The 27,658-nt window shown below is 39.5% G+C and overlaps 1 protein-coding gene across 3 annotated transcripts in view; it reads left to right on the top strand.

Annotated features, from left to right (window-relative positions):
• Window positions 1-10,189, top strand: part of tbc1d1 (TBC1 (tre-2/USP6, BUB2, cdc16) domain family, member 1) — an 88,116-nt gene extending 77,927 nt beyond the window's left edge. For all 3 annotated transcript variants that reach the window (XM_036583740.1, XM_036583738.1, XM_036583739.1), the window contains 3 exons: window positions 2,710-2,879; window positions 5,671-5,847; window positions 7,845-10,189. In XM_036583740.1, coding sequence (XP_036439633.1) covers window positions 2,710-2,879; window positions 5,671-5,847; window positions 7,845-8,060 — 563 coding nt within the window. In that variant the 3' untranslated portion in view covers window positions 8,061-10,189. The remainder of the gene's footprint in view (window positions 1-2,709; window positions 2,880-5,670; window positions 5,848-7,844) is intronic.
• The last annotated feature ends 17,469 nt before the right edge of the window (window positions 10,190-27,658 follow it).

Genomic DNA, 27,658 nt, shown 5'->3' with positions numbered 1-27,658 from the left:
CTCACTCTGAAACCCTTGCTCAGAATGCAGTAACATTTTAGTAGCAATGTGGCCCGGTGACCTAATCAAAGATTACAGGAAAACAGAAATCCGGTCTTTTAAATGGTATGATTTGTATTATATGACCATATATAGCTAGATATACAGATAGCATCATAGCTATGCATGTCAAGCAGAGTTGTATATGTACACGGCATTACCACAAATTGACTTTACGCAATTATTGCTCAGCAAATGTAGGTTAATAGGTTATTAGCCTGGAAGTAAGACACATTTGTTTTACTTGTGTCTTTACTTTAGACATATTTGTAAGACCATAAACTAGCAATGTAAAAAGAAAAAACAATTTTGATTAGTGTCTTATGCAGAAATCTGGACTGTTTTTTTACCTTATAACAGGGATATAAGTAACATTCTGTATGTCTCAGTTCTTGAGTAACATGAACTTAGTCTGTCTCTTATTATTGTTGCATTGGCCTGATAGCTGGTTAGCGTTCTGACCTGCTCAGTATACGAGTGCAGAATATGATCAGTTATAAAGAGAATATAATGTGCAAACCAGTTAAAGCGAGTCTGTTAGCAGCAAACAGAGCCAGAAGTGATGTTCAACTGGCAGTTTGTCTTCTGGTTGCATTTTATGGGCCCAGATTTTAACTCTAACAATTGGGCTTTTTCATTGAGTCTTTATGAAGCTACATTCACATGTCTGCTGAAGGTCTGTGCTATTTATGCTATTTTTGCATTGCTGTTCTTGACGTAACTTCATCTTCACTCGGCTGTCCTGACAGCCGCAAACTTCATGTTGTCACAGAATGCCTCAGAGACATTTAATGGGACAAAACAGCAATTAATAACTAAGCAAACTTTCTTTGATTTTGCTAAAAATGGAGGTTTACGTTCCCCAAACGGATATTTCAGCCACATAAAAAAAAAAGAAAAAAAATGATGAAATCATGAAAAAACAAGGAAAAATACGGGCATATTGGTGGTCCTTTATTATGAATAGTGTATGGACCATATTATTACCTCTAGTGTTGTTTATTCTAAGAGATTTCACATTGCATGTTCGCCTGCTTGCCCCCGGACATGTGGGAGCAAATTGAGCGTTAGTACCAGTCAGTGATGCCTGTCGACTGGCGCTAACACTGTTGTGTTTAATCACAAACCCATGACGGTCTGCCAGAGAGACAGATATGGTTGCAATGTTGAACACACCCCTCACTTCTAGTGTAATCAACTAAGCCATCATTTTACCTTTTGATAACACATACACGCATTCCCTCAACTCACCTTTGCAGTTTTAAGGCTCTTAAGGCTTTTACGCACCAAACCTGACGTAAATAAGCGACACGAAAATGCGAAACATTTGGATGCAATTTTTCACATCGAAACTGTATACACCAGATGTGATGTCATTTTTTCGGAATTTCACAAAATTGTTTGCACTGCAGAAAAAAAGGGCAGAATATCTGTGAGAAGATCCTTTGCTTGTCACAAAACGGATGAATAGTGACATTGTCCAGGATGCTTTCCACTTTGGGAAAACAACAAGAACGGAGGGTTTCTCCACCTCGTTTCAGGAGCTAAAACTTTACAAACTTTTTCACTCGTGACTCGGATTTCTGCAACTAAGTTTGAGCTGATTTTGGAAAGCTTGACACCAGATGAAGCATAAAATAAACAGGCTGAATGTGTTCAAGTGCAAATAAGATCTCCGTTGCCCCCCCCAAAGAAGAATCGAACAGAGGGTGAATAAAATAATGTCACATTTGGTGTGCAAGATACTGTCAGTTATACATATGGTCAAATTAGTTTGTCACCTGAATCTCGCTCAGCGTGTAAAGGCCTTAATTCTCTGTATCTGTTCATGTTAGTGGTGGCTGTGCAGGGAAGAAACAGTATGAATGTTTTGCTTGCTTTCAGTTTTTTAAAGAAATTGACACGGATATTTTTCCACTTCTCCAAAGTTCGGTCTTAGAAGTTGGTTGTATTTTCTGCTTCTCACATTCCAAGTAACACATTCAGTGATGTTGAGGTCTGGACTGTGGGGCGGCCAGTCCATTATTCTGAGAACACCTGCAGCTTCTTTGTTTGATAAGCATGTCTTGGTCTTCTCAGCCATGTGCTTGGGGTCATTATTTTGCTGTATAATCAGTTTCTTCCCAATCAGACATTTTCCAGAGGGTATTGCATGATGTTAAAGTCTGTTTGTACTTGTCAGCATTCATGAAAACTCTTGACTTTTGCATCCTTGCCCTTTTATGTATCCATAAGTTCGCTACACTTGCATGAAGAGAGGAAAGGAAAGGGAAAGAAAGAAAGGAGGACAAGTAAGGTTAAAAAGAGCAAATGAGAGGGAAAGGGAAGGTGAGGGAGGAAAAAAAATAAACAGTAACCGTAACTTCTCTGTGAAGTTACGTTTTGGGGTTTTCACATATATGTAAACATATGTTGATGTAAATTTTAATTTCATAAGTTAAAATGTACAAGGCACTAACTCCTGTATTTTAAATGTTAAACAATAAGCAACTGGAGACTGTGTTTTAAATAGGACTGAAATCTTAAATAGTCCCCCTACGATTATGTTTAGTTTGCAGAACATGTCAAATAAAAAATAGTATTTCAATATACTCAGTATAACAGTCGTTATGTTATATTGTTACAGTCAGTGCATGCATATACTCATTTTGCATGTATTCTTTGTTCCAGATATGCTGTTCCTGCAGGGGTCAGAGGTCATCTTCAAAGTGGCGCTGAGCCTTCTGGGTAGCCACAAGCCGCTCATTCTGCAGCACGACAATCTGGAGTCCATAGTGGATTTCATCAAAACCACTCTGCCCAACCTGGGACTGGTACAGATGGAGAAGACAATCAATCAGGTACTACTGTGTGCATTTGTGCCATTCAGCTGTTCATGGAATAAGCTTAATAGTTATGTTACCTTTTCATTTTGCCTTAATGAACTATATTGCTTTATGTTTATAATTATTAATAAATAAAATGATTAAGTGAACATTGATGAGATAAACCATGCAGTTCGGTGCAAAAATCAGAGACCACAGTCATTTCTTTAAATTCCAGTCAAAACGGTCATTAAGTACACGATATTCATGTTTCAGTGTTTTGGTGGGGGCAGGCAGACAACATACATTTAACAGAGAAATACACCAAATATAATATCAAATTGTTCAGCATTTAGTGTGTCCACTATTTGCCTTTATTACAGCTTCCATTCTTTTCAGCAGACTTGCTTTCATTTTTCTAAAGAAATCTACAGGAATATTTTTCCACGCGTCCAAAGTTCAGTCTTAGAAGTTCGTTGTATTTTCTGCATCCCACAATTCAAGTAAACATATTCAGTGATGTTGAGGTCTGAACTCTGGGGTGGTCAGTCCCAGCAGCTTCTTTGTTTGATTTGCAAATTTTTATTCTTGTTTTGTCTTTTTAATGGCTTCCTAAACGTCCTTTCAGACTCATAGTGCTGAGTTGTCTTCTCACAGTGGAAGAATGGACAGAAACACCTGTGGATTTTTTTCACATCTGAGAAAAAGAGTGGAGCTTCTCAAAGATGAAAGCTAAGTGATGATTATCTGATGGGACAGTTTTGGTGTCTGCCAGGTCTTACACAGTTGTTAGGAGTCTCATTTATTCTGCATATTTAAATCATTTTTTTAGTCCAGTTGTGGAAACTCCTGTCACTTAGTGCCCATTTTGACTGGAAATGGAATAAATGAAGGGTGATCTCTGACTTGTGCACAGCACTCTATCTATCTATCTATCTGTCTGTCTGTCTGTCTATCTAACTATTGTGTGGGATTGTTGCTTACCAAATTATAAAAAAAAACTTAAAACCGACTTTTCCTTTGTGTTGGCCCTCACAATTTACATATATTTTTAGATATGTTCATTTTTATTTTGTATTTTCTTTTACAAAAAGTTAGCAGGAGTTTTTTTGGAAACACTGACAGTTTTTGTGTTTTATGAATCAGCCCTTGTATTTGTAGGACTGAAAACTGTAATAAACAAGTGACTCGTTGATGCATCAGTGCAAACTGTGTTTTTGGGCGTGGTGTTTACTTTTGTTTTTGTGTTTTTAAGTCAGTGATACTGGCATACAAAGGCACAAGCCTGGGTTGGTGCTATGATTGTTTGTGGTTTGGCCTAGATAGTGGTTCCTTAGTTGTAAGTTGAGTGCAGTCAGAAGGTGGAGTGGTGCAAGCATGTGTGTTTTAGTGTGCGCACTTGTGTATGTTTGTGTAATGGCAGTCAGAAGACACTGACATTCTTATGTTTACAGCCTTTTCCCCTTTACTGGCCAAACATGCCACTCATTCTCTGTAGCTGTCACTCTCTCTTTCTTTCTCTTACACTCTCTCACTAAACATGCAGGTATCTGGACAGACTCACAATAGTTGAAGTTCTTACGGTCCTGAATTATGAGTTTCATTTGCATGAGTTTGAACTCTGGTTTGAGTTTCAGTTACATTCGGAGTGTTATTTTGCAGAAAGATAGAAGGAACAACTGTGTAATCATTTTTTTTTAATCTTTGGAAACACATCATAATAATAATTGTTTTATTCAGATATAACTTATAAAGTGTAGGTTGGCATATTAAACAACTAGACAGGATGTTATTAAAGGAGAATTCTACCAATAATTAAAGACTGCATAATTAGCTGTTTAATATGTAAACAAAGTCATTCGGAGTGGATTGATGTGAAACGCTCTGAGAAACATACTGTCCAAAAGGTTTGGAGCACCTGAGAAATCCCTCACTGAAAGTTTTTACGTGAAATGATTATGAATACGCTGCCTGATGCCTGAGACAGTTTTACAGTAGTTTTGAGAAGGTTTTGGTCTAAAATGTTGTTTGTGGTTTGTCTTTTTTCCAAATATGGTACATTCAGGCAAGGAAAAATACTATCCAGGGAAAATCAGATTTACCACTGTTTTAGCATTGTTAACAATACATATAAAATGAAATGGTTATGTACACATTGTGATCACCACCACTGTAAAGTTGGCAGGTTTCTAAAGTGTACTATTTTACATCAAACACTCTGAATGACTTTGTCTGTAGCTCAACCATTGAATTATGCTAAAAAAAAGAAAAGTCTGAGGAATTTCTCCTTAAATGATAAGTATTATATTAAATTACATATATAGTACTCTTTTGGAAAATCCTGTGCCTCAAGATTTCATCATCTTTTTTGTAATATGAGTCATTCTGGATTTGTTATCATTATTAAATTTGTTATCATTATTACATTGTCAGTGTTGTGAAGCATTCTTAGTGATTATGGAATCATCTAAAGCTATATTCCGCGGCAAGAAAAGGAAACTCTTCCCGGAATATGAGGTTTGCTGTTTGAACAGTATGTTCAGGGCCGTGTGCCAGTATGTGGCCTTTTAACACGTTTCTGGCCGTTACCCTAATCCTGACGTAAGGCACACGTGTTATAATATTGTGTACATGTGGAGTGGAACCTGATAATTATTTATTTATTGACTTATTTACTTAGTCTGTTGGTGCATTAGGGTTTGATTTAGATTGGTATGAAAATCTAAAACGTGGTGCATCGAAATACCACATGATCATAAAAACCATGGCACAGAATTACACTGAAAAGCACTCAGGGCTTGTTTTCACATACTACGTGTGTGTACAGGTCTTCGAGATGGACATCAGTAAGCAGCTGCAGGCCTACGAAGTGGAGTACCACGTGCTTCAGGATGAGCTGTTAGACGGTCCTTCCACTCTCAGCCAATCACAGCGCGCTGCCCAGCTGGAGAAGACCAATGGCAGCCTTCGCCAGCAGAACCTAGACCTGCTGGAGGAAGTACAGGTAAGCCTGTACACTGCCACACGACAGCATGCTTATGTGATGATCGAAGCATGAGTACAATGGAAGCCAGTTTTGCACACTTTTCCTGAATTGGAAGTTTCTCGATTTACGTAATTTGCAGACCGGGTTTTAGCAGTCCTGACTCTTAAACTAATACCAGTCAGCCTAAACATTGGACTTTGTTTTCAAGTCAAACCTATCGCTTCTCATATTTCAACGTCACCAGTCCTTACTGGCTATTTGCTTCCATGTTTCAGCAACCGTCTGTTTTGGCCCTGTGCAGTCTCACCCTGTGCAGTCTTACCCTGAGGAATAACTGGAAATGATTGTCATACCTCAGAGAGAGTACAGAAAGTTGTACAAGAGCCCCAAAAGTGCAGCAGTGAAAGTGTGAAAGGCATTGAACTTCAGTGTTTTTTGCAGGGATTTACTTTAATTTATAAAATAATACATCAATTTATTCAATTTATTCTCCCTTTTCTCTCTATTCTCAAATAAGCTTAAGAGGCGTAACCATATTAAATTACAGTGTTGCCAAGCAGTTGTTTCAAACATTAGTCTATTAATAAGTTAATAAACACACAAGTAACTTATACAGTATTTTATTGACTATATATTTTACTATTTGTTTTACATCATACATTTTGTTTGCAGTTAATGCTATTACTCCTAGTGTGTTATCAGTATGTCTTGACACTTTCCCTCAAGCTATAGCATTCTTATACATATCTACCAGCCAAAGGGGCGTGACGCCCTTCTCCTAACAATATTTTCAGTTTCTCTTTTTGAATGTTCCTCAAACTCTGCCATTTCTTCTCTCAGTTTATTGAATTATGTGTCTTGTTATTGTATCTTTTTATTGTTCTTTCATTTTTCTCCCCAATTTGTTTATGTCCAATTCCACTGATTAGTTAGGTCTAGTTATGATACCAGGCATGAGGGTTCACAAGTACTTTCTTCAAGTAATGTGAAGCACCACTTCATCTGTACGTGCTTATGGGAGAACTCCAAATGCCCACATTGGCTAGCATTGCACTGAGTGATGTGGAGAAAGTGAGGGCATCCTAACCACCCAGAGAGAGCGAGGACAGTTATGCTCTTTAGACTCCCAGTCATGGATGGCTTTGGCATCATTGGAAATCGAGCTCACCATCTCCTGACAATAGTACCAATACTCAGACAGTTGCACCCATCAAGAGCCCCAGATGTTCTTGTATCGTTTTGATTTTTCTGCCTAATTAATGTCCAGTTCCACCGGCTAGTTAGGTCTACCCAATGCTGCCAAGTTGGGAATATGAACATTAGCGCATACTTCCTCTGAGACACATGCAGATGTGGGTGCCACTAATACTATGTCAGTGAACAGCTCAGTATACTTTATCTGGATAGCCCCCAACAGATTATGACTAGATTTTCAAATTGTTAACAAACTATCTAGTGAAAATCAGTAGATTCTCAACCATGCTGTAGGATTCAGATCAGGGTTAGGTTTAGCACAGAGATTAAGGTTAGGATTAGATTTTGAGTTAAAGTTAAGGTTAGGGTTAGAATTTGGGCCAGGTTTAGGGTAAGTGAAAATTAAGATGAATTTAATAGATGCACTATATGGCCAAAAGTATGTGGACACACCTTCAACATAATATTTAATAAATAAAAAATATATGATAATTGGTTCACCCACATCCATTGCTAACAGATGCACAAAATCAATCACATAGCCATGCAGTCTCTGTAGACAAAGACTGGCGGTAGGTCAGTTGTACTGAAGAGCTTATTGGCTTTAAAGGGTCACCCTACCTAAAGTGAGGCCGACCAGTTATACTCTCTGGGGCTCAAGCCAAAGATGCTACTTGCCATCTCTCACCAGTAGTGCTTATGCGGGGGTGCCACTCAGGACCCCAAGCTGTTCTTGTATCTTTGACAGTGAACAAAGTGCGTCACTGTTTGTATGTCTCTCTTCACTGCTTCACCCTCACTGACTCTTCTTTTTCTCTCAGGTGGCCCATGCTAGGATCCGCTATCTGGAGTCTCGGGTGGAAGGTTTGGCTACCAGTGAGGCAGAGCTGCGCCTGGAGGTCAGTTCCCTCCAGCAGGAGCGGACAGAGTTACAGCAGACTGTAGCCCATCTCCAGACTCTCCTGGCCAGCCACGGTATCCAGTACACCTCCAGCCCTCCAGAGGAGAACCAGCCTGTTTCAACCGGCACCAAGTGATCTGTGCCATTCTAATACACATGTCCACTTGCTGACTTTACCACTTGTCTGCTTGGGAAAGCACTGACGGGTGACGTAGTGAGAAGCCACTCCTGCCCTGCAGAGCAAAGCCTTGTAAAGGAGTGTTGTACTGACCAGTTGTGCTGCCGATACACCCTCGCCTCCTGAGCCGGGGATTTGTTTGCAGGAGTGACGAGGGAGTTGCTAAAGACTCATCAGTAAGAGCCATTTAGATTAAGGGCTGATGTTAAGGAAGTGAAGGGCTTCACCTCAGGAGTTTAGTTGGAGAACTAGAGTGAAGATCAAACCCAGAGGGAGAGGGTGAGGCTTTTACTCAGACTAGAAGCTTTTATTCTGGACATGGTGGTGGCCTCCTCTTTTGCTCTGGAGATTAAGTGCCTAAAGGGCAAAGGGCAATTTAACAGAGACACATTTTTCCTTTTCCGCTTGTTCACTCCTTCCATCTTCATCATGGAGGTGTTGGCCTCACAGCACTGATGCAGTGTTGCTGGAGTTATTTTAATTTTATGTTTCTGATGATACATCTGACCAACGCTGCACTGGGTCAGCACTGATCGGCCTGGCGACAGGCTCAGAACAATTGCACACGCTTTGAGCGTCTGTGTACACCCGTTTCCGTGTGCATGTTTCTATGTACGTCTGTGTTTCTGATTCACCCCATTTAACGTAAAGCACTGCTGTATTCTACTGTACTGTAAACTTAGTTATTAGCTTCGATCAAAGAGCTGAATAAGATCTCCAGTCATAAATTTGCTTTTGTAGATCTGTTCATCTGCTGTTGTTTTACAGACACCAAAGAGGTTCTCCTGATTTTTTTGTACCAAAAATACCAATTAAACTGTCTTGTCTAGACACTGAATCCATATGTGATTTTATACTACATTACCCATGTCTTCAGATACCCAGTGCAAACTAAATAACACCTGTAATGCACCTCATCAGACACTAAATCTCTGTGTGGATTTAGAATGTATTACTTATAGCCACATGACTTCATGCAACAGTGAGTAAAACAAGTATTCAGACACTTTTGTTTTTGTTGTTTAATATACTTCCAGTGCATGTATCTGGTTGAAAATAACCTGTCTTTTGAATGTATTCTTATAAATTTGAAGAAAAATGTCTTCATAAGCTGAAAGAAAGATGTTTTCAGAGTATTCAGACATCACAAAGCAATAATATTAGTCCTTTGTTGCAAAGCTGGTGTCGACAATTACAGCTTCAAGACGTTAAAAAGTATTTAGCATTTTGTAATGTGACTTTTGTAAGAAGTAATGCTTTTTGCAGCATTGTAGTTCAGTTGTAATCAATGCCTTTTGACAAACTGTCTTCAATTCCCCTATGTTAGGGTCCCTCTGATGGATTCGCAATTTGAAAATCCTCCATCATTTTTTCAGCGGGATCAGACAAGAGATTGGCAAGGCCATACAAGCACCTTCACTGCCTTTTTTTAGAAACCAGTCTTGAGTTATTTGTTTTGAAATATCCATCTTCATCCTAGATTCAGTTTTTTGCCTGGTGAGATTCAGTTCCCCTCTAGTATGTCTTTACATAGCTCCATTCATGTTTCCTTTGGTGACATATAATGCTCCAGTACCGTCTGCAGTGAAGCAGCCCATATAATGATGGACCCGCCTTCATACTTTACTGTGGGTGTGATGTTCTTAGGATCATATGCAGAGGCGTTGGACTGCGGGTAATGATGGACCTGACTAACCTGGGTCCTCCCTGAATGGGGGGCCTTCCAAAAGCCTCAGAAATAAATTGATTTGGGTTTCTAATTTTGATACTCTTTATTATATAAATAAATAACACGCAACTGCATTTTCCACGGTCATCTTTCAATTTCTGCTTATCTTAATCTTGTATAACAGCACTAATTAAAATATTTAATCTTTTTTATGCTTGTACTATATAAATATTATTTTGGCTCATATTTGTAAGTGCAAAGTCAGAAAATATTGTGTGTACATTTGAAATGGATATATGCACTGGACATATATCAAATAATGAAAGACCAAAGTGAATACCTTTTTCCCTCACTGTAGTGGCGCGGTAGCATCATCTGCTATACAGTCAAGCAATCAAATAGTGCGAAAACTTCAAAACTGAAAAGTGAATGTAGTTTCTGACATCCTGAAATGATCTTATACAGTGAAATGTTCAATAGTTAATTACAGGATCAGGACTACACAGTATATATACATTTACATTCAAGTCAACACATGCAGGAACACAACAGTAAAATGCAAGCTGCAGCTTGTCACCATATTAAATCAACCGTACAGCATCAATAACATCAGCCACATGTTCTAACAGGAAACATCTTAAAGAACTGGATCGTATGCTGTAACTATACGTTTGTTTGGGCACGTTCGACGTAAAATACAGCTTCAAATTCTGGAACCTGTGAACACCAGTCTAATAGCTTAAGTGTGAATAAAAAATTTCACCCACAAATGTTAGCAATTAATGGAAGCTAGAGTAGTCAGCATCATATTGTTTGCATCATTGCCAACTGGTGCCTTAAATATGTCCTTACTCGTTCACTATTAGCAGTGTTTTTCGCACAGTACTTTTACTTCTTAGTAACCCAAAAAGGTGAGCAGGTCTCCAAATGTAAAGTTAAATTAATTTCTCCTCCTGTTATTTTTGCTGTTTTGTCAGAGCCAAATGGACAAAAAGTCTTAAAGCTGAATTTTTTTTTTTTTGCCTTTTTATAATTAAACAGTATGTAAACAGTGTTAAAGTGTTAAAAACATTCACTCCCAGCCCATACAGTCTATATAAGCTGCAAAAACAGCCTATTTTGAATGTGAGGAAAGCAACAATGAACCACCTGTTTCCATTAAGGTGGTGTGGAGTGTTGTTACTGCAGGCAGTCTCAGTATCAGAGTTATTGGAGTGGAAAACGTAATACACAGTAGCCAAGAGAAAAGAGGTCATTTACATGTTCCAGTCAAAATTTCTGCAGTATTCATTCATTGAGATGTAAATAAGTCATTCAGAGTGGTTTAATTTAAAATAGTTCACAAGGTTGGGATTTAACAGAATACAAGTATTGGGATACATGTACAATGCATTTTGTAAAGGCAGTATTCAGAATACACTTTACCTTTTAAATCTTGGGGGGGAATAATTTATATATATATATATATATATATATATATATATATATATATATATATATATATATATATATATATATATAATGGAGATACATGTTTTTTTTCTCTAGACAGTGACGAAACACCATCAACGCTTGTTTATCAGCTATTTTAAAATCTGTGGATGGCGTGAAAATCCTTTACAAACACTGACGTTCCTGCTAAAGCCTGAGCAGACAGATAAATCACTGTGACCAGTCAGTTATTAATCTTAGCATTACTAAACTGTTTTGAGGGATGATCAAACTAAACAGTCTCCTCAGTAGTGTCATTAACTAAACATCACATAGCTAAACACTTTAGAATCAATGCTGCAAGACTTTGTTATTGGGAATGGGGTAAATTGTTTGCTTGTACTCAGAATTCTGAGTATAGTGGTGGTGATAGGAATCGGGGGTGAGATGTCTACAATGCTAATTTAGCCATTCAACTATCAAAATGACCAGTAAACTTACAAAAGTCTTCTGAGTTTTATATGTAAGGTTGATGATGTTAAAATAGAGGCAAGTCTGAAAGAATGTTTTCTTTGGGGACTGTTTTGTCCTACAATGCCCTGCCGGTACTTCTCCACAATGAATATGTTTTAGGCCCAAACCTTATCTCACATTTCTCATAAAACAATGTCTCAGGCATCAGGCAGCGTGTTCATAACTATTTTATGTCATAACTTTCTGTGAAGGAGCTTTTAGAGATACTAAACTCTTCCTATGAACTCTTTAGTTCTTATCACCACCACTTTGAACAAGTCTAAAATGGAGTGTTTCATATCAAACCATTCTGAATGACTGTGTTCACATCTTAATCATTTAATTACGCAGAAGTGTTGAAAAATTCCTTTTAAAGGCACAAAATAGCCCTGTTTCCTGAGAGTTAAAGAGAGTTTTAAGTCATGTAAAAAAGCTTAAAGTTCTGACTGCTATTGAAATTTCAAGGAGAAATATGGAATAAAGTGAGAAAATGCTGTGACATCACTGCTGCGATTATCTCACTGGATGCTCAGAATGCTTTTTGATCAAATAGAATGACCCTACATGTTTAATGTTCTGGAAAAATTTGGGGACTTTTCCTGTGTTAATTGCTTTACATATTCCCAACATCATCAATATTGAGCAATGGTGACAGTTCTAATTCTATTAAAGTCCACCGTGGGGTGAGACAAGGTGTCTCCTGTCTCTACTCTTCAACATTGCTTTGGAACCACTGGCAATAGGCATTAGAAGCCACTCATGCATTCATGGTATCAAGTAGATGTTGAAATCTTGCTAAATCTGTATTTGAATGACTTGCTTTTGTGTATTTCAGACCAAGTTTCTTCTGCTCCTAATTTGCTAGACTGTATTAATTCATTTGGTTATGTGACCAATTGAAATAAAATTTATGCTGCTCACTCAAAACTTCTTAGCTTTTTGAATTCATCTTTTTCATAACTTGGCCTTCAAATTCCCAAATGTTAAGAAGTGGAAATATCGTGATCAGTCAATGGTTCAATGCATTAATGCTGTACTACCAAGATTTCTGAATCTTTTTCAGAACCTTCCAACTTACTTGCCTGTTTCCTTTTCTAAACAGACGCAATTATTTTCTCATTTGTTTAAGGCTACAAGACTCAAAAGCTCACCTACAAAAGCCCACTGTGGTGTTGAAATACTATTATTGGGCAGCAAATATCAAGGCTGTGGCGTTTTGGCAGTGGGAATTCCGTCATCATTGAATCCATTTTGGACTAAGTTGAAGGCCATGTCTCTTCAGCTTCCTCTCGTCCAGACTTCCACTCTTTTCAATAGTTAAAACTACTGGGGCTGTAGGATTCTTAATCAGATAAAGTGTTCTACTAAAGCGCCATCAACATCTATCCATACACCAATTTTGCACGACCATTTATTTCAGCCTTCTAAGCTGGATGGGGCATTGTTTGTCTGGAAGGACAAAGCCCTGCAGCAGACCATCCCTCCTCCTGGAGATCTTCTTTCCTGCAGAGTTGGGTTCCAACCTGCATTTGCATACTCATCTTTCCATTACTTATCACAAATGCCAATCAAGGACTTGTGAAGAAGTAGCTGATTGGGTGTGAGAGATTGTGGATAGAACTAGACTCTGCAGGAAGGACCAGGTTCGGTGACCACTGGTCTTCAGTGTCTTGGAGATGTAGACGGGAGATTTGCCTCTTTCGACCAGCTGAAAGAGAAAAATGTGGTCATTTTTATTTACGATTTTTTTTTTGCTGTCATTTTTAGTCCCAACTTCACAGCCAAACCTACTATTCAGTATTTGAATTGTTCTGTCTAGATTCATCTTCAAGACATTTGGTTCTCTGCCTTTTCTTTTCACCTTCTCACCTCTAACTACCTCAGGAAGGCCTGGGAGCTTAACAATCCCCAACAGAGGAAATTTGGGAGGAGAGCCTGTCCAGGACATCACACTGCACCTTAAATTCTAGATACAGGTTGATCCAGTTCTGCTCCATAGACTTCTCTATTCAAAAGTCAGACAAAATTTACAGCTGTGTCTTATAGATATAGAACAACTGACGGATCTCTAGCACACTTGTCCTTTGCTTCAGAACTTCTGGTTGAATGTTTTTTTTAATGGTTCTCTGAAATACTTAACACATACCTACATCCTGACCCTCTCATTGCGATCAATGGATTCTCAGAGTCAGTGTCCACCCCTTCTATATGTTCAACAACACAACTCAATGGCTGGCATGGTTGTGGCTAAAAAGGTTACTCTTTTGAACACCATGTTTCAACCGTAAGCTTCCAGAGATGCTCCATATTATTACGATGGAGATGCTGCACGGAGAGGTTTTAACTTGGATTGGACCATCTTAAGCAGCGGTGGGTAACTCCTGTCCTGGAGTGCTGGATTCCTGCAGTTTGATGAGTTTCCTACTCAAACACACCTGATTCTACCCAGGTTGATTTCCAGGCTTGGTCGGTGTGCTACAGCAGGAAAATCACCAAACTGTGCTGGATGCTGGTACCTCAGTTCCCCACCATTGATCTAAAGTGACCCTGAGCGCTATTTTTTGTTTCCTTCCTTGTTCTCTCACTGCGTGTTATTTTTATTTAATAATTAATAGGTGTTCGGGTTATGCTTGGGGGTTGGTGCGTTTGTGTTTTGTATCGTTGCTACTGCCCTGTTTTATTAAAAATTGAAAAAATTTAAAAAAGTGAGAAAATACGGAATGCAGTGCACACATTTGAACCATTACTTTCTGCCTACCTGTCACTTCTTCGCTAACCTTTTGAACCTGGACTGTTTTGACAGACACTAATGGAGGTTAAAGAGGGTGAAAGCAAGAACATGGGGAAACAGAAGAAGAACGAACGAAAAAACAACAGACGTTCTCAACTTACAGACCTCTTGTCTCCTGGAACACTCTTTATGTGTGTTCATGCACTGTTTCGCTGTTTACGTCTTTACACGGCTGGAAAATACTGTTGTTACTGATGCGGCTTTTTTTTTAGTGAAGGTGACGAAAGGCCTGTATTTGTGTTGTTATAAATATTAGAAGTGAACAGTTCCATGTCTGTGGAGTAATGCCTGTAGGCCAGTCTTCTTATCCCGAGTGTGTCTGCACTTGCTAGCGTGAAGGTGTGTGTGTCTGTGTCTAAGTCTTTGTCTGGGAGACTGTGAGAGAAATATTTTATCAACCAAAGACTCCTCGCTCATTTGGCAAGCGTGTTTAGACAAAGCTTCCCCTGTTCACCGGAATCAGACAGACTGTGTTAAAAAAAAAAGAAAGAAGCTAAATAGAAGAGCATTGCACTGAGATGAACTCACCATATGCCGTAGAGCACAAAGAGATTTTGACCGATGGTGCGGGCAGATATGCTACAGTACACATGGTTGTTTGCAGAATTGTATTTATTTTTTACCTCACTTACCCTGGCCCCTTTATTAGAACCGTCTGCACTGTATGGCCAGAAGTATGTGGATACCTGGCCATCAGACATATATGGACTTAATGGACATACATTCCAAAATTATGGGCATTAATATGGAGATGCGCCTCCTTTGCAGCTATAACAGCCTCCACTCTTCTAGGAAGGCTTTCCATATAATTTTGCAGTGTGTGGGAATTTGTGCCCATTCAGTCAAAAGAGCATTTGTGAGGTCAGGCACTGATGCTGGATGAGAAGACCTGGCTCTCAGTCGACTTTTCATGTCTATACAGCAGATTCACACCGGAACAGGAAAGGGTCGTTCCCAAACCATCGCCACCTAAGCCTATAATTGTCTAAAACGTCTTTGCATGCTGTATTAACATTACCCTTCACTAGAACTAAAGGGCCCAAACCCCTGAAAAACAGACCCAGACCATTATCCCTCCTTCACCAAACTGTTGCCACTATGCAGACATACAGAAAGTGAAACATGGTTCTTCACTGGAGAGAATACGTTTAGCCTGCTCCAGAGTCCAGTGGTGGCATGCTTTGCACCACTCCAGCTGACACCTGGCATTGTGATCTTAGGCTTGTGTGCAGCTGCTCAGCCATGGAAACCCATTTTATGAACTGCCTATGCTTAATTCTTGTGCTGCTGTTGCTTCCAGAGACAGTCTTGGAACTTTGTTGTGAATGATGCAAAATAAGATTATTTTTATGAGGCTATTACTCTTAGATGTACCCATTTAACAATAAGAGCACTTACAGTTGACCAGGGCAGATCTAGCAGGACAGAAAATTCACAAACTAACTTGTGTTTTTCCAGTACGACCCATTATATTGCCAGTGTTTGTCTAAGGAGATTGCACGGCTATGAGGTTGATTTTATACACCTGTTAGCAATGGGAGTGGCTGAAACACCTGAACTCAATATTTAGGAGGGAACTGGCCACTATATTAGAAACCCCTACTTGACATGAACTTCATCAGTGCATGCAAAGCAATTATGCTCACTCACCGTTCTCTTCATACGGCTGCCAATGCTTTCCAAACCGGTCATTACAAACCAGATTAAGCTTTATCCAAGTAACTCGCATCTGTTTTCTTTTTACTCTGTAATCTTACAAACACATTAGGATGATGAACAGTCTTGATGAAAGACACCAGAGCTCCATAAATGATTCTCCCTTAGAACCACCAAACAAGTCTACGCCATTTTACAAGCTGATAATTGATTGAATGGCATGTTTTCTTACGCATTGCCGCTAAACTATTTTCTTTGAAACTCTTTCGTCATTACCGCAATTAGCATTTAAGTTGATCAGTAATGCTATTTATGACTTTGTGAATATGCAAATGCATGCAGTGTTCCAGCTGCCCCGTGGTGTGGCATATGCAAGCTTTATCTGCCCGGGGTTATCAGATGCAAAGGTGAAGCACTGTTGGAAGTTGAACTGTAGCACAGCCAAAACCAAACCGCAAGTCCCAGCTTATCTGTTCCTTGGAACTAATTCTGTGTATGTGTTCAGTCTGGCTGTTTGCGTTCTGCTATTTACTGTTATGTTGCAAGCTTTGTTCTGACATTTTCTTGGAGTGTGTGTGGTAGTCAAGTCTCAAGTCTTCAGCAGTCCAGGTCCAAGACATCATATACAGTGCAGATCGTAAGTAGCTAGACAGTGATGCAGTTTTTTTTGGGTTGTGCAAGAAATTAAACGATGATTATGGGGTTTAAAGTGCAGAACGTTGATTGGAATCTCAGGGTGTTTACATCTGTATTTGTCTTTTTATAGTAATTGCCTTATTTAAGGGAACCATAAAGTGAATATGGTCCTAGTTCGATGGCCATGTTTATTCATCTTTTTCAGTGTGATATCATCAGACGTGGGTTATCCTTGCTGGGGGGTGCTTTGCAGGGCCTGTTGTCAGTTTGTTAGTTTTTTTTTTTTCTGCTTAGGCTTTTCGTTGTTAGTCTTGTCTTCGGTCAGTTAAGTGTCTGTCCATTCAGACTGATCACAACAACTTTAGGTCACTGTCCTGCTGCAGTGTGTATCAACTGAGGTTTTGAAGCATTTCCATATAAGTGGATCAGATTTCATCCTGCTGCTGCTGTCAGCACATCAATCAAGGCAAGTGAGGCTCTTTGACTGGATGTAGATGAGATGGAATCAGAACCAGACAACACTTTATTGGCCAGTATATTTTATATGCTTATTTCCTTTTTAACATATAGTGTACAATGAGCAATTACACAACACTGTTGGTACAACTGCACAAGTAATGTTACTGTTGTGGAATAAAAATAACTAAAAAAACTGTAAAATGTAAAAAGGCCAACAGAGGTTGTTATAAGAGAATAGTAATGTCCACACGGAAGGTTCCTGAGATAGTGGCCCAGAATAAGTGGGCTCATTAGCAATGTTCCCAAGACCTTGCTATGGTTGCAAATAGCTCCCTTATAGGAAAAGTGTCTCAGCAGAAGGGACCACCTGTTGTAGCACTTCATTTGAAACCAAACTGCAAAGGTTGCCACACACTGGACGTGTCGTGTAGTATGTTATTTAGTGCATAGCAGATATTGAGGTGTGATATCACATAGAACAGTGATGGTCAAACCAGACCTCAGGGACCCCCAGACAGTCCACATTTTTTCTCCAAATACATAGTGATAGAGCAAAAATGTCTGGGGTCCCTGAGGACCAGTTTGAGAACCACTGACATAGTTATTTAACGGACATCATTTAGTGAATTAATCATGTTAGGCATCAGCAAATCAGCTCTTCACACATTCTCTGATTTCCAGCTCAGAGATAAGAGGTCCAAACAGATGAGGTTGGTAACATTAACTGAGGCAACAGATCATTAGCATTTATTTGTTTATCTTATTAACTGCCTTTCACAGTGTGAATTTCAAGCCACATCACCTGTGATTGATTTCTAGGGTCTCATTCTATGTGTAACGCAATAATAGCAGAGTGGCATTCTGTGGTGCTCAGAGAAACTGAGCAGGGCTGGAAGTCTTCAAGTGGCTGCACATGTCAGCGTTGGTGCGTGTACCTTCATTAAAAGCAACTTTTGAATGTTTGACTTTGTGCCATATCAGCTGTGAGGTGGCCTTAACAGAGGATCTGAGAATGCGTCAGGGGTGGCCATGTGGAACTGCACCAGAATCAACTGGGAACATTCAGTTTCCTCAGCTGGCACAGAAACATCAGTGCACATCTTATCCGTTTTGAGGGTGTTCAGATCAAGGTTGCTGTCGGTGAGGCATGCAGTGAGTCATTTCACCTCATGATGATCAGCTGACTGAGGGATGGCCGAGGAGATGCAGTTGTTGGAATGCAAAAGTGGATGAAGCATTTACTCTATGCTAACTAGGTATGGTTCTCATATCAAGAGCCAATCTGAACGTAACGGCTCCTGTGTGTCAGGAAGTTGCTAAACCGTGGACAGGTTTCAGGTGGCACTTTGAAATTAAGGCTCTTAACATAGTCACTCTAGGATGACTGTGTAAAATAGAGCTCCAGTCAAAAAGAGGACTCTCAGACAATCCCGGATGCAGAGAAGATCCATGTTAACTACATACACAAGTCGTTGAACATGCTGATATTGTCCTTTTTGGGAACAAGAATAATTGGGTTCTAGTCTCCAAGACTAGGAGGTTTTAAAGCAGGTAGATGCCTCAAAGTGTCCAAGTAAAATAATATACTGGTAAAAATAAGAAATAGTTGTATGGTGCAGTTCTTCATAAGAAGTGCTTCACCTTCTTCAGTTTATTCCTGGCCCAACATGTTTACTATTTCTTTGGGCTTGGTATCCCCATTTGTGCTTGCTATCACCGTTTCTTTGGGCTTACATACATACATCATCTAAACCGCTTATCTTTCTGGGTCGCGGTGGGGTGCTGGAGCCTATCCCAGCTGTCATTGGGGGGAAGGCAATATACACCCTGGACAGGTCGCCAGTCCATCGCAGGGCAGACAGACAGACATACACATTCACACACACTCACACCTAGGGGCAATTTAGCGTGTCCAATTAGCTTAACTGCATGTCTTTGGACTGTGGGAGGAAACCGGAGTACCCGGAGGAAACCCACGCAGACACTGGGAAAACATGCAAACTCCACACAGAAATGACCCTGGTCACCCGGCCGGGAAATCGAACCCAGGCCATTCTCGCTGTGAGGCAACAGTGGTATCACCATTTATTTGGGCTTGGTATCCCCATTTCATTGGTCTTGGTATCACCATTTATTTGGACTTGCTATCACCCTTTCCTTGTGCTTGGTATCACCATTTCTTTGGATTTAGTATCCCCATTTGTGCTTGCTATCACCCTTTCCTTGAGCTTGGTATCATCATTTCTTTGGGTCTTGGTATCACCATTTCTTTGGGCTTGGTATCATCATTTCTTTGGGCTTGGTATCACCATTTCTTTGGGTTTGGTATCCCCATTTTTTTGGGCTTGGTATCACTATGTCTTTGGGCTTGGTATCACCATTTCTTTGGGCTTGGTATTACCATTTATTTGGGCTTGGTATCCCCATTTCTTTGGGCTTGGTATCCCCTTTTCTTTGGGCTTGATATCACCATTTCTTTGGGCTTGGTATCACCATTTCTTTGGGTTTGGTATCCCCTTTTCTTTGGGCTTGGTATCACCATTTCTTTGGGTTTGGTATCCCTTTTTCTTTGGGCTTGGTATCACCATTTCTTTGGGTTTGGTATCCCTTTTTCTTTGGGCTTGGTATCACCATTTCTTTGGGTTTGGTATCCCTTTTTCTTTGGGCTTGGTATCACCATTTCTTTGGGTTTGGTATCCCTTTTTCTTTGGGCTTGGTATCACCATTTCTTTGCTCTCTAATTGCTCACTAATTGAAAAGGGTTTTTTCTTCGATAGTGAAAGAATTCTTCTGTTACCCACTACGTTATGACTAAGCATGAGTGTGTTTCCACCACTTAGATATGAACTAAACAGATGATTTTATCATCCTCTTCAGTTGATTCCTGGTCCAACAGGATTCCTCTGTGCCCCCACTTCCTTGAGCCAGGCCCTTGATTTTCTTCAAGTCCCTGAACTTCTTAGAAAAATGGGGACTTCCTACCCTAGTTTCCTACCCTGAGCAGCTCCTTTCTTGTCCATGCTTGTATCTTCCTGTCAGTCTGAAACAAGTTCTTCATGTCATCTACCCATTAGGCTTTGTCACAAAAATCTACAGAGCTTTTTGTGCAAATTGTAACCTGACCTTTCAGCTTTTGAGGGTTACCAGTGGTTTGCATCTTCAGCCAGACTTTCTTAGTTTATGCTGGTGTATTCCTCTTTCTTCTAATCTTTCACACAACTATGCCTACATCCTGGAGGATGTTCTTGGCCTGCTTGACAGTTGAAAAGGGTTTTTTAATTCAACAATGAAAGTATTCTTCAGTTATCCACTATGCTATGACTAAGAATGAGTGTGCTCTTATTGACTTTGACACACCTAAAGTTTTGGCTATATTTCAAAGGTATTCAGATCTTTTATCTTTACGATTGTCTGCTTTGCCAGCACTCATGCTTCTTCGGTTCTGAAGGATGAAAAAATACAGCAGGCCCTGGATGCAAGTACCGTATCTGGAATCAACTCTAGACCTGTTGTCGACTCTCTTGTGTGTTAACAAATTATGCAACCGCACACAGTTAGTCTGGAAAGGACAGCTAAGTTTTGATCCCATTAAAGGTGAAAGATATATACAAAAATGAAGTTCCTCTGATGAAATCTGACAGTCTGCACTTAACCTGTTGTATTTCAAATCCAGCTTGCTGGTGCAAAGAACTAAACCCTAAAATGTGTCTCTAATGTGTTTAATTACTCAGATATGGTAAAATATATTCATTGTTGTCTTAAATAAACTAAGATGTTAACCAAAATAACAGTCGTCTCTCACTTATCCTTCTTGCATCCCTTCTTCATTGGTACCCCTCCTCTTTCTCTGAACTAAGTTGAAACTGACCAGTGTTTTTTTATCTGCTGTTCTTTATTTCACATTTAACAGAAAAGAAACTTTACTGTATATTTGATGTAACTTTTTGAATGAAAATGTCATGGAAAATATTGGAATCTTTAACCCTATATATATTAGCACAACCTTTAGATACAAGAACTCAAATCAAGTGTTCTCTGTAGCTCTAAACACTTCTTGACCAGTAGTTTGGCCCTTTCTTCTCGAGCAAACAGCTGTAGTTCTCTCAGGTTTGATGGGTCTTTTCTCCCAGCTGTTTCAGCTCTTTCCACATATACTCAGATCAGGACTCACAGCAGGTATATTTTGGGTCACTATCCTGCTGGAGGCCTTGATAGTCTTCTGATTTCATTGTGCCTTACAAGGATTCAAGGCATCTAGTGCAAGAAGCACCAATGCTATCTCAAAAAATTCAGAGAGCCTGTTCCATGTTTCACAGAAAGAGTGGTATTCTTTCACTTGAAAGCTTTTCCTGTGAGAATTGTGGGTGTTTCTGTGGTTGACTGAGGGAGGGATGGTGTAATCATTAATTGCAGTGTTGTACAATAAGAGAACGTTGCGAATTATTCATGGATGTCGTCCAGGACTTGTTTAGAGTCACACATTTAAAAATACATTTGTTTCAGACAAAACTATTTAAAATGAAATATTGAAATGGATACATAAACAAAGTAATGTTACATAAACAGAATGAAAATGTGTTGTACATGTTTGTACAACTTAGAAATGTCAGATGTGTCCAGAATGATGACCAGAGCTGTAATGAAAAAAAGCTGGAGAATATTGAATGAAGAATAAAAATACACAAGCAGAAAGACTCAAAACTGAGAAGTAGTGATCAAATCTCAAGGCAGATCATTTATCAAGAAATTACTGTCAATAGAAAATTACAATTTATCATTCAAAAGCTTTTAATTGTTTTTTTAATACTTTACATACAGTAATACACTTTATAGTCAATGATTTATAGCTTATTATCAAATAAATACCACACAAACAATTCATGTGACATTCAGCTCAGCTTTGGAGCAGCAGAAGTCCATGTCCAGTCCTGTACTTGAGCACTACAACACTGGTCGGACCACATATCCGGCATGCTTGCTTGTGTGTGTGTGTGTGTGTGTGTGTGTGTGTGTGTGTGCGTGTATGTGTGTGTGTATGTGTGTGTGTGTGTGTGTGTGTGTGTGTGTGTTTGTGTTTTTGCCATTAAAATCTCATTTATCACTAACTTTACTTGGAAAACTGCGTCATGTCTAACAGTCTACAACCTGCATCTGTTGAAATTTCAAACTGTTGCATGCTGGATAGTTTAACTATGATCTGTTGATTATGTTATATATATATATATATATATATATAACTGTGAAGTTATCATTTTGGAGATACGACGTTTTGTTCCAACAGCAACGGTATATATAAAAACACATTTTCATTTCTCTGTTAATCTGTTAAAAGAGGTATTGATCAAGTATCCAAATGTAATAATATGTTTAATATGTCCCATATATCCCTGTGCAAAAATCTCTAACATAGTAACTTTACAGGAAAGGGCAAAACATTCTTTACATTTAATGTAAGTTGGTGTAATGAAATTTTATTCTAAGTGATTTTGGAGCAATTCTATTCTATTTACAATGTAAAAGAAAACTGCTTTCCTCAGATGAAAAAATGGAGGTGCGTGTATATATATATATTATATATTTATATATATATATATACATCATTTCTATCTATATCTATACACACACACACACACACACACACACACACACAGGGGATGGTCAGGAAGCAGTTGGCCCAGACAACAGTGGCCATTCATAGAGGAAATGTGTCCAGAAGAGTAAAACACACACACAGCGCTCTCATGGTGGCACACCCAAACCACCCTGCTCAGCCCATCCTGAAAGACCTCTTGGTACTTTAGAAAGTGTGTGTATGTGTACTTGTTTTTGTACATTTTGAGGACAAAAATGCTCTGACTTAGAGGAATCTAAAACTGAAAGAGTTACTGAGGTTAGTGTGTGGGTGTGTGTGTGGGTGTGTGTGTGTGCGCATATGGAACATTAATATCACGTGTAGGTACTTACATGTTTATAATATATATGCAATGTATGTCCCCAGGTCCCAACACTGTAAAAAAGTGTATGTGCATTTGGGTCCAGGGACATGTGCTGACAGGACATTGTGGTCACACCCAGCCGTCCTGGCTGACCCCTCCCTTCCCTCTTCCCTCTCCGCTCTGCCAAACACAATCTATTGGATCTACTGGCCTAAAATCCAATACTTCCAGATACAGAGATAGAGCCGGAGAATGACATGCAAATTTCCTTCCCTCAGATTTCTATTCAAATGCACTGGCCTTTTTTAAGCTTCTTCTTTTATTAGCATGTGTTTCTGGCACATGAGCAACGTTATCTATTCCTCATAGAGACTGTTGATGATACAGATTACTGTCCTAATGTAAAGACAGCACACACACTACAACACATCTCCCTCTAGTCTTGTAGCTTTTTAAACAGTAGTCATCCTGTTGAGGTGGCCATAAACTGGTCATAAAACATAGCTACTGAGGTCAATTGGGTGTAGCGCGGAATGCTTCTGGGTCAATATATCGCTGCTTTATTTGTCAGGTTATGTCACTAGAACTCTTATATAAGCATTGGCCCATTGCAGCGCAGGCTGACGTCACATGACTCACCTGAGCCGAGGGTGTGGCTGACATGTAAACATCTGTATTTGTGCCAGCTCAAGGGTTTGTTCACCAACATCGCCAGCTGGCTTTTAAACAGCGCTGAAAATATAGTAGTAAATAGAGAAACTATAGAAATTCATTCCAAAGTTGGCTCTTTCCAACCTGACTGGATAGCTAGCATTCAGTGTATTCTAAATAAGCCGAATTATGGCTGTTTTCGGTTCATAAAAGCACATAAACATCATAAATGCACCCCAGAGGAAGAAAAAATGTATTTGCTTTTTGTAAACTGCCCATTTTCTAAACAAGTTCATGTATGTCTTTACAAAGTGAAACAGAAAATGTTTTTCAGAAACTTTCAAATGAGCTTTTGGTGCGAATTTCCTGAGAAATGATACCTGGCAATTATCTTTTTGACTATGTGCCCATGAGAATGTGGAACTTCATGTTTTGACAAACTGGGAATCCCCTTCTTTTTCTTTTTTTCTTTTAAGAAGGATGAATGCCTTTCTTACAAATGACACAGACTGTCAAAGAGACTCCCTTCACTTGTTCAAAGAAAAGAACGTGTAGTAAATATAATTGGTAATACAATTATTTAGACAATTTACTTAACTGTAGTTTACTACAAGCTAAACCAGGCTAAAAAAACAGCATCTTGTTTGGTGAGTGATAGCATTTACCCCAAAAACCCCACACAAACCAGCAGGCTTTGTCCAGTGTGGTAGTTCATTTGCTTTGGCAGTAGTCGTCTACAGCTTGAGTAGCTTGTATATATGGTCTTATATAAACGTATTAAAGATGCAGTTACAGTTCACAAGTACTTTTGAATTGTCTGAGTGACATAAAGTATGAGATAACCTGAAGCTGCTGTATCTATTCAACGCCTTATAATTACAGGCTTGTTACATACTTATTATTCAGTAACTACAGGGACTTCAAACTGGCTGAGCTATTCTTAGATTATAGTGTGTAATAAAACTATATGAGCAAACTACTCATCCCAGAAGGAAGCTTAGTGACACAGTTCAGTGACTTTTATGATGTGCTTTCTTTTCTAGAGAACTGTGGTTGGTTTGGGTGTTAAAACTTTTGTTTTTCAAATTTGGTGCCTTTATTTCCATGCAAATGATTTAATGTTGTAGCATTTCCCACTATTAAGGAGACACAGATTGCACACAAGTCATAGTGCTTTATTAAGCCTCTCAGGTTAATCTATATATCTTGTGTATCTTGTGAATATCTTGTGAATGTTGCATTCTAGAGACTTTTATTTTGCCTGGAAGGCTAGCATTGTTTTGCCGACAAGTCAGGAACACAACCTCTGATTGGTCAACAAGTCAGGAACTCAGTCTCTGGTTGATAAGTCAGGAACACAGCCTCTGATTGGCCAACAAGTCAGGAACGCAGCCTTTGATTAGCCAACAAGTCAGGAACACAGCCTCTGATTTGTTGACGAGTCAGGAAGTCAGTCTCTGATTGGTGGACAAGTCAGGAACACAGCCTCTGATTGGCTGATAAGTCAGGAACACAGCCTTTGATAGGCCAAGAAGTCAAGAATGCAGCCTTTGATTGGCAGACAAGTCAGGAACACAGCTTCTGATTGGCAGACAAGTCAGGAACACAGCCTCTGATTGGTTGACAAGTCCTGAACACAGCCTCTGATTGGCAGACAAGTCAGGAACACAGCCTCTGATTGGCCAACAAGTCAGGAACGCAGCCTTTGACTGGTTGACAAGTCAGGAACACAGCCTCTGATTTGTCAACAGACTCAGCCCAAGGTGTCAGCAAACAGCTAACAGTCATGCTAACAACAACAATGACTCTTTTTAACACAGAGAAATGGATAAATACTCACAGAAGACGTTGAGTGTTGGGTTTGTCATTATGAATTTATTTTACAAAGTCTCTAAAAAGACAGTGCAGTTCAAGCCTGGATTACAAAGCTTCTGAAAGGGACACAACTGCACTGGAGACCTCATTACAACATCACAACACTACCCTTCCAGGAAAGAATAAAAGTAAGTCTTTATAATGCTGCGTTCCTCAGATTTATCCTTTTATGTATGACGTCCTTTAATGTCACATACAACGTCGCCAACCTGAAAGGGTTAACCAGCTGTTGTCAGCCATAGCCACACTGTACAAAAGCAGGGTTTTCTCTAACAACTCGCTCTAAGCCTCAGCTCTGCACTCTCTCGACTGCCAGCTTTGACAGACTCTCAGTTCTTCTTGTTCTAATGCACATCCATCCAAAGGCAGAATAGCCCCACCTTCACAATCAGAGTCCTTAGTAGAAACAACCCCATGAATGAATTCTGTAGGACAATTAACCTAGAATCAACACATCAATGACATTTTTTGAAAAGCTACAATATATTCTAGCATGGTGGAAAAGGAAAACTGTGCCATGCTCGCCACTTTATTTTTAAACACCCGAACTGTACTATACCAAGTTATGCAAAATGCAAAATTAGGCCTTCATGACCAAAAGACAAACTTCGACAACATCTCGCTCTGTCCACTCAAAATGTCAAACCCACTTGAAGATGGCCAGGTTAGTTCATTAAAAGACTCATATTTGATAACAGCAAAAAAACTTTACAATTTGCCTGAGTCACAATACTATGAGCAAGACATAAGGTTAAAAGGTAAAATAGTTAATTAAACTCCTCGCAGCATATGTGCCTGTGTAAAAGTTGGCCTCTGCTTTGTGGCTGTAACAGCCCCACTCTTCCCCCACTGATGTTGAAGGCCTAGTTCATTACAGTTCATCCCAAAGGTGTTCAGTGGGGTTGAAGTCAGGGATCTGTGCAGGCCACTGGAGTTCCTCCACACCAAACTCGTCAAACCATGTCTTTATGGTCCTCACTTTTTTCACAGAGGCTCAGTCATGCTGGACCAGAAAAGGGTCTTCCCCAAACTGTTACCACAAAGCTGGAAGCAATTAATTGTCTAAAATGTCTTTTTGTGCTGTAGCGTTAACATCGCCCTTCACTGGAGCCGAGGAGCCAAGCATAAACCTGCAAAACAGCCCCAGCCCATTATCCCTCCTCCACCAAACTTTACTGTTGGCCTTATGCATTCATATGCATTCTCCTGGGATCCACCCAGATTCATCCATCAGACTGCCAGATAGTGAAGCGCAATTCATTCACTTCAGAAAACACATTTGCACTGCTCCAGCGTCCAGTGGTGGTGTGCTTTACACCACTCCACTTGACTACTGGCATTGCGCATAGTGATCTCAGGCTTGCTGCAGCTGCTCAGCTATGGAAGCCCATTTCATGAAGTTCCTGACTCACATTTCTTGTGATAAAGTTGTTTCATACTGGTGTTAGATACAACAAAACTGGCACATACATTTGGTTTATTTATGATTATCTTTGTGAATGCTTCCGTGTGCTACACTAAAATTTATGCCATCAGATTGCGTCTAGTCTCATTTTTCCACTGGTTAAATTTAACAGTACAGAAACACAGATGAATGCATACACAGCTCTAAGTTAAGAGCCACAGCCATTCTTTATAGGTGTTATTATGACAGCGCGATGCCCCTTTAATTTACGATCTTCTCTCTTTTGTAAATTGCCTGACAGGAAGGTTGAGCTATGTGCATAATTATGGCCTTACGGCTGAAACAGGGCATGTGTTTCTGGAAGCGCAGCAAACACCTACTGAACTAATAACTCTTCCAACAGTGTCCAAGCATGACAACACCCCTATCCCAGAGTCGGGATATGCAAATTAGTTCTCTTTTTTATTAGCGCTCTTTTTTCTGTCACTCTTCTGTCTCCAAAAGGAGCTATGAAAAAACAACAACAGAAACACA

Source organism: Colossoma macropomum, unplaced genomic scaffold (assembly GCF_904425465.1).
Source record: "Colossoma macropomum unplaced genomic scaffold, Colossoma_macropomum, whole genome shotgun sequence".
NCBI classification, from domain to species: Eukaryota; Metazoa; Chordata; class Actinopteri; order Characiformes; family Serrasalmidae; genus Colossoma; species Colossoma macropomum.
This window is presented reverse-complemented; position numbering and strand designations above follow the sequence as displayed.